This window comes from Neophocaena asiaeorientalis, unplaced genomic scaffold (assembly GCF_003031525.2).
Source record: "Neophocaena asiaeorientalis asiaeorientalis breed wild unplaced genomic scaffold, Neophocaena_asiaeorientalis_V1.1 scaffold35, whole genome shotgun sequence".
NCBI classification, from domain to species: Eukaryota; Metazoa; Chordata; class Mammalia; order Artiodactyla; family Phocoenidae; genus Neophocaena; species Neophocaena asiaeorientalis.
Window position 1 is genome coordinate 2,109,526 of NW_020172984.1, and position 13,818 is coordinate 2,123,343.

General features: G+C 39.5%; 1 protein-coding gene across 2 annotated transcripts in view; it reads right to left on the reverse strand.

The window, feature by feature from the left end:
• Positions 1-13,818, reverse strand: part of EEIG2 (EEIG family member 2) — a 93,015-nt gene that overhangs the window by 4,711 nt on the left and 74,486 nt on the right. For both annotated transcript variants that reach the window (XM_024742138.1, XM_024742139.1), the window contains exons 6-10: positions 10,665-10,768; positions 6,904-6,999; positions 6,588-6,777; positions 6,360-6,487; positions 5,503-5,572 (exon numbers count right to left, since the gene is read on the reverse strand). In XM_024742138.1, the coding sequence (XP_024597906.1) occupies positions 5,503-5,572; positions 6,360-6,487; positions 6,588-6,777; positions 6,904-6,999; positions 10,665-10,768 (588 nt within the window). The remainder of the gene's footprint in view (positions 1-5,502; positions 5,573-6,359; positions 6,488-6,587; positions 6,778-6,903; positions 7,000-10,664; positions 10,769-13,818) is intronic.

The window sequence follows — 13,818 nt, forward strand, 5'->3', positions numbered from 1 at the left end:
TTGGTTAGAGACCACATTTCCTGAACTCCTTTGTCTACAGGTGTGGCCTTGTGACTAAGTTTCACCCCCAGGGAACGTGAACGGAGATATGCCAACTTCTGCCTCACTTGCTTTAAAGGGACATTGCTTGCCTTGGACTGGTAGCAATTTTGATAACACAGGTAAGGAGGATTGTAAAGGACAAAATGGAGGTACCTGCACCAGTGAATCATTTCTGGGGCAAAGCTGTCCCTCCAGGCTGGCCATTTTATTTTTGGGTCTCTTTATTATGGCAGCTTAGCCTTTGCCCTAATATGCCAGGTACTAACTGACCTCTATTAATGAAATATGGAGAATACTAAAAGACTTAAAATTTGCAAGCTTTGTGAATAAAGTACTTAGAAATACTTAAATTAAGTAAAGACCTCATCAACAGGTGTTTTTTTTTTTTCTATTGTTGATTCACCTGGTACCTTGGCCTTACGTTATAATGGAATGAACACATGTTCCGTCTATTGTTTCTTGGTCTGGGAGGATAAGGTTTTTGATTTTGTTTTTCTGGTGCTGAAGGAAAGTGCAGCGTTTATTGCAGGGCACCATGTAAGGAGTCCAGGGCAGGTAGTGCTCAAAACATCCAAACTGGGAATTTCCTGGCACTCCAGTGGTTAGGACTCCGCGCTTTCACTGCCAAGGGCGCGGGTTCAATTTCAATCCCTGGTTGTGGAACTAATATCCTGCAAGCCTTGCAGCACGGCAAAAAAAAAACCAACCAAACAAACAAACAAAAAAAACACCAAACCAAACCAAAAAAAAACCCCGAACTCCCCTGATAAAGGTTTTCTATGAGCCTGTAAACACAGTGTCTTTTTGAGGGAGCTGGATTTATTTTGGGATGAGGATCATTCTACCCTTTCACTGACCCCTCCTGAGTGATTAGGAGGAAAGCTAAAGTGGTGTTGCATGGTGGGAGGGTATTACTGCTTAAAGTTATCACCAGGCGCCTATCTCCTCATTTGTCAAGATGCCAGGGACTACTACCTGACATTTCACTCTGAGTATGCCAGAGATCAGTAAGACCAGAAGCAACCACCATGACTGGTCTCTGCCCTTAATGGAATTTTAAGGGGAAATTCTAAAAAATGGAAGTAAGGTAGTAGTTACTACTCCACCAGGACTGAATTGGAATTCTCAGTTGATTGCTCAGAGACTTCTGTTCTTACAGATTCATTCTAAAGAAGAAATAGGAACATCCTCAACAGAATACCAGTGAACACTCTTTCACAGCTGCAGATAATCAGAATTTGAAGGAACCTTGGTGAGCACCACCGCACATAGGCTTTTAGATGCCCTAAAATGGTTCTGCTTCGGGCAGTGATGGAGTGACAGGAACCAGACTTTCGCTCCTGCTTCAAATAACTAGAAAACTGGATAGACTATATGAAACAACAGTTTTCACACACTGGACAACAGGCAGCATGGGACTGGCCCTGAGATAAGGGAAAGAAAGAAAGAAAAGCCAGACAAACTGCCTCAGCTTGCTGCCTAAAGCCATCTCCTTCTGGACCCTCCCAGCCTACAGCACAGGGAGAGAGGAGCCAGATACAGCTAGGTGGTCTCTGTCAGTGGAGGACTCAGGTCAGAGCTCAGGGATGCAGGAGCTACAATTTGTAAGTCCGGGGTACCAGAAGGAGTGGAGAAAAATAATGGCTGCAGAATTTCCAATTTTGATGAAAATTTTAAACCCACAGATTCAAGAAAAGCTCAATGAACCCTAAGCAGAATAAACACAAAGAAAAACACGCCAAGGCACATCATAAGCAAACTGCTAAAAACCAGAGATAAAGAGAAAAGCTTAAAAGCAGTCAGAGATGAAAGATAAATCACAGAGGAATAAAAGTAGAAATGAAAGCAGACTACTTGTCAGAAATTAAATGTCCCAAAGGCAAGCAAGGACGTACGTGCAGGGTTCTGTAAGCAGCCCTGAGCTGGCCAGGCTGTATCCACTAGACTTAAAATGGATTACTGCAAACAGTCCTCCCCAAGTCTCTATCACTTGTTGCCCTGTTCTCTTCAATCTCATAGGTTCCCTTTTGGAACCGTGGTTCTTGTGCCTCTTCTGTGCTCTAGGTAAATGATTCTGGTTTCATCCTGTGCTACTAGTTTATCTTACATAATGGATCTAACACTAACACATTAGCTTCTCTGATGAATACCCACTATTTATGGAGAGCCTATGTGTACAAGTACTTGCTGGACAGTTCAAATTAACTGCCATAAGAACTCTGAAAGACAGACCTTTAATTAGTATATATAAAGTACTTGAGTGTTTACTGCATACCAGATTTTGTCCTAAGCATTACCATGTCTTCCCTTGTTTAATTTTAACACTATTAACTCTTATGAGGTGGGTTCTATTATCATCACTATTTTATAGGTGAGGACACTGAGGCAGAGAGAAGTGAAGTAACTTACCAAAGACACACAGCTAATAAATGGTGGAGCTTGGGACTGAACACAGGCAGCCCACTCCAGAGCGTGTGTTGTTCTCCCAGGGATGCAGCTGTCTTTTTGGTAGCAAGTGAGAGATGCAGTATGTCAAGATCATGGCTAAGCTGGGTAATTATGGCTAAGCCAGGAACAGAACCCATATCTGACTCCATGGCCCATCCTCCTTTCACCATGACACATTGTTTCTGACATTCTTCAGCATGTAATATGAATCTACTTCAACCCCTAATTGTCCCTTTAGGCTTTCACGTATTGGGTGATTTTTTTTAACATTCATTTGGAAGGAGGACGGGAGCCAGAATTCTTAACTACATAAATGCCTTTATATCCTAGGTTCTAGATTCTCTCTCAACTAGAAATTATCTTTCTTTTCTCTGAGTAACAACACAAATAGCTAGCATATACTGAGAACCTTTTATGTGCCAGGTATTGTGTTAAGTAACTTTACATAAATGATCTAAACCTAACCCTCACAAAACTCCTATGAGTTACATAACTTATTTACCATTCCCATTTTACAGGTGAGGAAAATGAGGCTTACAGACAGTTTACTAACACTGTAAAGTCAATAGTGGAAGAGCTATGACTGGACCCTGAGTAGTCTAATGAGATAGCCCATGCGTTTATTATTTTGGTTCCTTTTGGTTGGAACAGTAGCTTTTGCTGTTTCTCCACCTAAAATAATAATAGCTAGGGCTTACTGAGTATATCATGTCATTTATACTTTATAACAACTCCAGGAAGTAGGCATATGATCACATTTTTAATAGAGTTCAGTTCAACTGAAGTTAAATGATTTACTCCCAAAGTGGTCTGGTTAAGATGTGAACCTGTCTCTTTAACTCAAAAACACCTTTTCTCTACCATACATATCATTGTCCTTATAAATGTCATTCTTCTACCTAGTTCCCTGCTACTAGTCTTTCCCTGCTCCTATCTACCCTCAAAATTATGGCCAGTTACTTTTCTAAAATGCCAATCTGATAGGTCAGTTCCCTGCTGAAGAATGACCAATGGCTCCCCAGTGTACACAGAAGGGTAAACATTTTGTTATGGGGACGGAGGCTCTTTACAACCTGTCTTCAAGATACTTCCCAGCCTCATGTCCCACAACTCCATTTCACATGCCCCACCTCCTTAGAAAAACCTGTTTATGGGCATTCTCTAAGTAGGTGATATTATTCATAAACCAGTAAGATAAAATGATTAAGTACAATGAATGGGCTTTAGACTCAAGAGACATGGGTATGACCTTGGTTTTAACACTTACTAGCTTTAAGGCCTTCCTTGGGTAAACTTCCTTAACCTCTTTTTATCTTTGCTTCCTCTTTTAAAAAACTAATAATAGTATTGAAAGAGATGAGAATTGAATGAAACATACACATGGTGCTCAGCACATAACTAATAAAAGTTCAATAAGTATTGCCTATAATTATTATATATTCACTACTATATAATTATATATTATAATTATTATGCCTGTTAAGTTCCTTCTATTTGTTCCTACTACCAGGAATATCTGTCTTCCACATACCCCTTCGTAACCGCTCACTTATCTTTTATTCTCCCAAAGACCCTCTTCAAGTGTCAACTTTTCCAGGAAGTTTTTTCTGTCTGAGTGAGGTGCCATCTCAGAGTTTCCTCTACTTCTCTATATTATAGAATTTATCATACTACTATAAAATTTAGTTTGTCTATCTCACCTGATAGAAAGGGTCAGAAAACAAATATCTTAGGAGGGCCACATAGTCTCTGTTACACTGCTCATGGCTCCTACTGTAGCACAAAGCAGCCAATTCAGACAATATGTGTAGACAATACATAAACAGGTGGGCTGTATTCCAATAAAACTTTGTTTACAGAAATAGGCAGTGAGCCAACAGGGCCCACGGGCTGTAGTTTTCCAAACTCACATGCTAGACTATAATCTAGCTGAGGGTAAGAGCTGGGTCTTTCTTCTTTGCACCCTTAACCACAAGTTGGCCCAATAAATTGTTACTGAATTTAGTAAGTGCATAAGTAAATGAAAGTTACAAAAGGTCTAAATTGTGTGACTCCTCTATCCTCCACAGCACAGTTTTATTCCCACCTATCACATCTTGAAGGTAGTTAGTTGCTGATGTAGGTGTTTGCTCCTTTGTATCCTTTGGGCCCTGCAATGTGATGGGACGCATAGGAGGTACTCAATAAAATGAGTATTGCTAGAAGAAATGAATTAAACATTCTTTCTGGTTTTGAGCATTAGAGAATAAAATAACTGTCTTGGACCAAGGGGGCTCCCTCCCCCTGCAACTCTGACTTAGACTGTCGTTGTGCTGGAATTCTACATAAATACTCCACAGAAATACTGGGTACTGGGTGCACAGGGAACAGGCTGTGGGGAAGCAGTGGAGTGATCAGAATTTCTAAGGTGTCCTCAGCATCTGTGCTCACTGTCATCTGCTGCAGTGCTGGGAACCAGAATGCTAAGTCTGGCAGGTGCCTTTTCTTCGTCTGAATCTAAATAACTACCAACATGAAAATTAGTTTTCCAAACTTATTTTTCTTAATATGTATGTTAGGCTCTAGTGGGGCGCAGAAAAGAGAGTACAAAAAAGATTAATATCAGTGTCTGCTACTGAGTGGCTGTGTAACTGCTCATAACAGACAAGATCACTGATTGAAAATATAATTTTGCTTTGCTGTAAGATATCAGACTAAGAACTCTTTTCTAAATGTCCTTTGTATACTGCAGCTTGCCCAGTGCTCTACCAGTTCTCTACTAATACATTCTAGAAATACATCTAAGGAAATCAACAAATAAACTTATAAAATACAATTTCAAACATATTCAGGATAAGGAAAACTAAGAGCTACACACTAAGAGCTGTAATTCTTCTCATGGAACTACTAATATTGTGCTTTCTAGCCTCAATCTAATGCGAACTTTGTAACCTTCATCTTCTACTCATGAGCATTTAAAAGAAAAAGTCAGTCTATTCTTTATTTTAGTGAGATACTCTTTGGACTACATACCTGTTTGGAAGATGATGACTGCCAAAGGTTGTACTTCCCCCAGGACCCACAAATAACCTCAGTCCTTCTTCTGCAATATACATTTACAATATTTGTTATAGGTACAATTATTAGATTGTCAAATAATATTCATATTATAATAAATTCACATTTTACATTCAGTTTTGTTAAAGAAATAAAAACTTAAAAAAGAACTATATACATGTTTTAAAACAGGCAGTTTAAAAGATATCCTTATAGTTACTTCTTGTTAACTTTCTTAAAGCCCAGTAAAGACAGCTGTTCCTACAAACTTCCTCAAGCAGGGTTTAATTATTTTTCTTTACAACCAGTTACATAATGAAACTAAGTCCATTGTTAACTGCTCTCTATTCACACCAGCATGAATAATTATAACTTTCAAATTGGTGGCACGTAAATTTTCAGTTTCAGTGAAAATGCTAAGGAGGGAATGAGGCATTCTGTTACTCACTATCATTTTAAGATCACCACCTAACCTTCCAAATTGCAATAGTGACTTGAGGTACTCATGCCCAGTTATGACAAAGCAGATGTAGATATCTGTCATAACGTATATAATCATGGCAGACATTGATGCATAGTTAAAAAATACAATAAAAGCTTTCTTTAAAATTGATATTTTTAAACTAAAGTTAATTCTTTTCCAAATTTAATATCCATTAAACTAAACTATCCAAGAAATAAAAAGTTATCTTCAGATTTTTATGGGTGTGAAATTTATTTTACAAATACCGAACACTCAGTATCATAATGTACTGACTCTTTACTGCTGACCACATTGATTATACAAACCCGGGTCACATACATCCATATATACTTAATGGTTATCTACACACCTTCTGCACTGGAATCTAGGCTGAAGTCTTGACTTTGTAATATTTTCTCCACAATATCATCTGCATCCACTCTGGTGTCATCAACTCGCTTCAGCTGAGATTCTACAGAATCTTGTTTCACTGGGCATCTTTGAAAATAATTTTTTAAAATTTCCTTTTTTATTATGTTATGAAAAAAAAGTGTTTCTTTTTTTCTTTTTTCCGTTTAAACTGAGACCAAAATGATACCTGTTGAGTGTTTCCGAAGCTGTATCTTCTTTATCAGCTGTATCAAGACTTGGTCCAGCTATCTTTTGCTCAATTTCATCACATGGCTCTAGAATACTTTCAATTCCTGTTGATGTACTTCCCACGGAGGTATTTCTCCTGTGGCAGAACTCAGAGAAACTAGATGACCGGGAGTGGCAAGAGCTATACCCTGTCAGAGAAAATCACTCTGGATGTAACACTAGTATCAAACACACTGCAACCAAACATTCTCCTCCCGCACCACAGCAATTCCAAGTCCCTTCAGAGCAATTCAACTTCACTCTTAGCCTCTTACCTGATACTTTTGACTGCTGGCTTGCATAGCTTGATGTTCTAGAATGTCCACAGGCACCAAGTTCATCTGGAACAGAGGCACTCTTTGCTGAGAGATCTGCAATATGTCATAACATAATGTTACTATTACTGTCAACAAGTCAATGGTCAATTTGTATTCAAATCTACGTATTTTAGAAACTAAGTTCATTATCAAGTTACAGAGTGAAAGAAATCCCTTTAAATCAGTACAATGTAAACAACTGTGCTGCAAGAAATACTGTGCAAAGAACTTAAATACCTCAGTTTACTGGAGTGCTATAGTACTTTTCATAAGATTTAATAGCACTCTATCTTAAATAAAACTATTTCAGTTTTTATATTTAGTATTTCTCTTATAAAAAGAAGTCAGGTGGATTCTTATAAATTCTCACAAAATTGCCAGGTTTTTGGGTGGTTTTTGCGGAAATCTTGCTCCCCAAATCCATCACGACAGTAGACACTTTGTTACTTTTGCATTAGTGATGCTGGTGCTAGGCTATAATTTGGACAAATGTCTGTGGTTTAAATCAACACAGCGTGTGATGTAGCACTGAGAATAAGGTTCTTCAGAAATTGATTCTAGTATTCAGTTTCAAAGTCAATGCACAAAAAAAGCAGCGTCAAAGCTATTTCTATTATTTTCCTAATAATGTGCATATTCCAGATGCCAATTATGTATTTCCAGAACTAGGCTTCTTCCACAGAATGCAGAAGGGTGACCATTTTCATTAGGGTGAAATATTTGGAAACTAGAACTGTTTTTCACTTAGAGGCAAAAGGAAACCAACTGAATAACACAGCAATTATAGCAGCAGTTCTATAAATGATATTGAACACAGATGGGCCAACGAATGCTGCCAAATAAGTAAGCTACTGGAGCGACCTGGCCCTTCTGCAAAGGGTTTCTCATTTCTGGACAGACTATAAGGTACAAATCCAAACCAGCATCCCTAGTCCTGCTTGACAGTGGTCCTAAGCCCAAATGTTTGGCTACAGCAAATTCTGAACTAAAAGAGTTGGTTCATATCAAGAGTTATACACTTTACTCCTAGCATTGGCTCAGATCTTAATAGTTTTTTTTTTTAGATGGGGGTAGGAGTTTATTAATTAATTTATTTTTTATGTATATTTATGTATTTATTTATATTAATTTATTTTTGCTGCATTGGGTCTTCGTTTCTGTGCGAGAGCTTTCTCTAGTTGTGGCAAGCGGGGGCCACTCTTCATCGTAGTGCGCGGGCCTCTCACTATCGCGGCCTCTCTTGTTGCAGAGCACAGGCTCCAGACACGCAGGCTCAGTAGTTGTGGCTCACGGGCCTAGTTGCTCCGCGGCACATGGGATCCTCCCAGACCAGGGCTCGAACCCGTGTCCCCTGCATTAGCAGGCAGATTCTCAACCACTGCACCACCAGGGAAGCCCGGCTCAGATCTTAATTCATCCATTTATTTATTGGTTTTCAAAATGTATTCATTCAATAATTATTTATTAAGCTCTTACCAGGTCAGTGCCCCATACTGTACAAGATATAGGGGTACAAAATAAATAAGATAAAATATATGCTTCACAGTTTAGAGTAGAAGCAGTTATAATACAACGTGGCAAGTACCAAAACACAAGCACCAAAAAGAAGCTATCAAGAGCTCCAAAGGACAAATGCATCAAACACTACTTGGTAATGACGGAACAACCTCATAAAGGAGGTTAACTCCAGGTCTTTAACAATGCATAGGAATTTCTCGGCTAGACTAGGCAGGGAAACGCATGCCTTGTCTGTAGGAAAGCAAACAGTTTGGTAAAGTTGGCATATAGGGTAGTGGTGTAGATGACTGAAGGAAAGAGAGAGATGAGCAGATGCCTGCTAATGAAGGACCTTCTCCTATGGGTTTAAGGAAGGAAATAATTCAATGGCTTTAAGAAAGGGTGTGGCTTGACCAGATTGACATTTTGGGAAGATCACTTTGGCAGCAGGATGAACAGGGGGTGCAGGAGTGAAGATTTTCATAATAATTCAGCTGAGATATGTTGGGCAGACACAAATGACAGTACTTAATTACTAACTAGAAGTGTGTGCCAGGATAACTGCAACAGAAAATACAGGGGGAAGAGTTAGGAAGACGACATGCTGGGTATGTGGAATTTGAGACACCTAAGGACACCCATTCACTACTCATGGAATTTCTGCTGTGTCCCTGGCCATTATGCTGTTGATACAAAGAAAAATTAAGACCCGATCACGAAGAAATTAGAAGCTTGCTGAGAAAAACAGATAAACAGATGGGTTTCAGTCTAATGTGACATAAAGTGGACCTTTCCAAAAAGCATTTGGAAATATGTGCCTGTGGTCAGGACGGAGGCCTGGAGGCAACATGAATTTGTAAATCAAACATATTAACTCATATTTACATGATCACATTTACATTTATGTGATAGTTAAATCCCAGGTACAGATGCCATCACCCAGGGAAAGTGAGCGGAGGGAACCAAATCCTGGACGGTATCGATATTTTAACAGGAAGGTGGAAGAAGATAAAGAAGCCTCTGAGAAGCTAGGGAAAAGAGGTGGGAGCCAAGGCAAGAGAAAGCTTCCAGAAAGAATAAATGGCCAATTTATTCAGATGAGAGCAGAAAAAATGCCCACAGGATTTGACAGTCATGTTCTTGGAGACATCATCAAGAGAGGGCAGAATGTAGAAGCCAGACCACACATGAGTTTAGGAATAAATGGGCAGTATATTCTTCCTAGAAGTTTGGCTATAACTTGCTCCCCTGAGTCTGAGAGAAAGAGGGCGGGGGATGGTGGGGGAAGGAGAGTGTGAACCTATGGGAGAGCAGTACATGGAGAAGGATGTAGGGCTAATGAGTGTTTGGTTTCCAACATGAGAAAGAATTCATAATATTTAAATACTGAAGACAAGGAGCTAATGCAAGAGTTAAAAGTACACAAAGGATTCACTGATCCCAAATCAGGAAATTTGAGAATCCTTATTACGCATAAGAAATCTTATCTTTGCAATCTGAAAAGTGGTGAAAATGTTAACCACATCACTACACCTTTCTTTTCATTCTTTCAAATAATAACCCTGGTCACATGGCGTGGGAGAAAAAAGGAAGCTCATAAATGCTTTTTCCCCAGCCAACTTGACATTCCCCCACCTGCTTTTAGCTTGGGGAGCAGCCTATGACTGGGTGTTTGCCTGGAGAAGTGGCCCCCAAGGTGTGGCCTGGGCCCAGCAGCAGGAACAGCAGCATCACCTGGGAACTTAGTCATGCAGTTTTCAGGCCCCAACCTAGATGTACTTAATCAAAACCTCTGGCTGCAGTGTCAGCAATCTATGGTTTAATAAGCCACCAGGTGATGCTGATGTGCACTAATGTTTGGGAACCAATGAAAGAGGGTATGTGATTCATGGAAGAGAAGCACCACCTGAGAGATGACTGGCCGAAGCTGCTGGGCATGTGGAACGGGAACAATCCTGTCATGTCCTGTCATTTCTGTGGGGAGTAGAGGCATACAATGGTGGGGGTGGGAGTGTCACTGCAACATTTAGCTTTTAACTGGTCAGAGGATAACACACCCTTTAGACAAAATGAAAAATTGCATAATTGAAACTGCTGATAATTATTGGCCCATTTCAAGTTATATATACCCACAGAATTTTAAATCTGGGAGGGACTTGGGGAAACTTTTAGGGTAGTACTGTTTCTTATCAACTGAAAAACCAGTAAGCGACAATCCATACCTGCTATCCCAAGATGAATTTTGAGAGTCTCTCCACCTTTTCTATCTTCTTCCAGAGATTCAGATTCACCAGCAATTGGTATAGACATTGATGTAGAAGGAGGCCTGTCAATAAACATTTCTAAGGGTCAGAACTTGATTTCTGGTGAATCTGAAAGTTCGAAATATTGTTAAGAGATTGGTTGCGTAGTTACTACACAGCCTTAGTAAGGTGCCAGGTGATGTTGCCTCCTTGAGGATGGAAGTGACAAAAATCAACAAATAATGTATGAACATCCTCAAAACTTGAATAAAATTCACTGGGGAAAAACGGGTTTTTACACAACAAAAAAAGTGAGACCAGAAAGGGCACTGCTTTGGGAAAAGAGAGGAGGTATGTTCTCAGCAGTGTCGGTGGAGGGCGCTTCGTCAGCTCTACTCTCAGGCCAGGCAGGGATGTTTCTGTGAGACGGAGGTGGTGGCACAAGCCCACTGGCAGCTGAGGCTGGAGGGGATACCTCATGCCTCCGGCTCCGGTGCCTAAGATCTCTTGTTGGCTCCATTAACTTAAATTATCCATGATTTTATCTTCTTCCTTCTTCCCTGTAAACAGTCCACCTGCCCCAGGGAGAGTCTATAAAGAGCCCCAGTTGTTTAGATTTGATATTTTGGGCTGGATTCTCTGGGAGTAGATGATGGATAGACTTTCACTGGCTCATTCAAGGCTCCCATCTCCATGTAGAAGGTGTGAAGCAGGGAGGGGCAAGACTGAGTTCTAAGAACTTCTTTTTTTTTTTTTTTAACAGGACATCCTTAATCTTTTGAGTTGGTTACTGAGAGGAAAATCACATCTTCCTAGAGACTATCCGATACTTGGTCACCTGAAATAAAACAGGAAGGCAATTGAAGGGGGATCATGAAGTTGATCCATTATGTGGCAATTCTTAAAATCTTACTGTATTAGTTCAATACAGGTCCTTGGGAATATAGACATTTAAGACTGCCATTAAACCTATTTAGTTGATAGATTATTCCTATCCCAGGGTTTCCTAAATTTCAAAACTACATATCCTACTGGAATATGCAGGATATTTATCCTGCAAGTTTTTGTCCAACTAAACTCATACTCTTTCCCCAAATCTGTTTTCTTCCTATATTCCCCTTCTCTGTGAATGCCATTATAATCCAAAAGTCACCAAAACTAGAATCCTAGATATTGCCTCTGTCTCCACACAAAAACTATTAGAACAAATAAATGGATTCAAAGGTAGCAGGATACAAGATTAATATACAGAAATCAGTTGCATTTCTTTACACTAACAATGAAATACATGAAAGAGAAAGTGAAAAAAAAATCCCGTTTAAAACTGGCTAAAAAGAAAAACAATAAAAACAACCCTAGGAATAAATTTAACTAAAGAGGTGAACGACTTATATGCTGAAAACTATAAACACTGATAAAGGAAACTGAAGATGATTCAAAGAAATGGAAAGACATCCCATGCCCTTGGATTGGAAGAATATTGTTAAGATGGCCATACTACCCAAAGCGATCTACAGATTTAAAGCAATCCCTATCAAAATACCCATGATATTTTCTTTCTTTTTTTTAATGGATTTTTTTAAAAGTTAATTTTTTTGAATTTTATTTATTTTATACAGTAGGTTCTTATTAGTTATCTATTTTATACATATTAGTGTATATATGTCAATCCCAATTTCCCATTTCATCCCACCACCACCCACCCTGCTTTCCCCGCTTGGTGTCCATATGTCTGTTCTCTACATCTGTGTCTCTATTTCTGCCTTGCAAGCCAGTTCATCTGTGACATTTTTCTAGATTCCACATATATGCGTTAATATATATTTGTTTTTCTCTTTCTGACTTACTTCACTCTGTATGACAGTCTCTAGGTCCATCCATGTCTCTACAAATGACCCAATTTCGCTCCTTTTTATGGCTGAGTAATATTCCACTGTATATATGTACCACATCTTCTTTATCCATTTGTCTGTCGATGGGCATTTAGTTTGCTTCCATGACCTGGCTATTGCAAATAGTGCTGCAGTGAACACTGGGGTGCATGTGTCTTTTTGAATTATGAGTTTCTCTGGGTATATGCCCAGTAGTGGGATTGCTGGGTCATATGGCAGTTCTATTTTTAGTTTTTTAAGGAACCTCCATACTGTTCTCCATAGTGGCTGTATCAATTTACATTCCCACCAACAGTGCAAGAGGGTTCCCTTTTCTGCATTGGGTCTTTGTTGCTGTGCACAGGCTTTCTGTAGTTGTGGTGAGCAGGGGCTACTCTTTGTTGTGGTGTGCAGGCTTCTCATTGCAGTGGCTCCTCTTGTTGCAGAGCATGGACTCTAGGTGTGTGGGCTTCAGTAGTTGTGGCATGGGCTCAGCAGTTGTGGCTCGCAGGCTCTAGAGCACAGGCTCAGTAGCTGTGCTGCATGGGCTTAGTTGCTCTGCAGCATGTGGGATATTCCTGGACCAGGGTTAGAACCTATGTCCCCTGCATTGGAAAGCAGATTCTTAACTACTGCACCACCAGGGAAGTCCCACCCATGACATTTTCCACAGAACTAGAACAAATGCTCCTAAAATTTATATGGAACCACAAAGACCCAGAATTGCCAAAGTGATCCTGTGAAAAAAGAACAAAGGTGAAGGCATAACCCTTCCAGACTTCAGACTATACTACAAAGCTATAGTAATCAAAACAGTGTGGTACTGGCACAAAAATAGATATACAGATTTAATGGAACGGAATGGAGAGCCAGAAATAAACCCACACACTTATAGTCAATTAACCTATGACAAAGGAGACAACAACATATGATGGAGAAAAGGCAGTCCCTTCAAAAAGTGGTGTTGGGAAAGCTGGACAGCTACATGTAATCAATGAAATTAGAATACTGCCTCACACCATACACAAAAATAAACTCAAAATGGTTTAAAGACCTAAATATAAGACATGATGCCATAAAACTCCTAGAAGAGAACATAGGCAAAACATTCTCTGACTTAATAAGCACCCCAAAGTTCATAGCAGCACTATTCACAATAGCCAAGACATGGGAACAACCCAAGTGCCCATCAACAGATGACTGGCTTAAGAAGACGTGGTGTACATATACATATACATATACATACATACATATATATATAT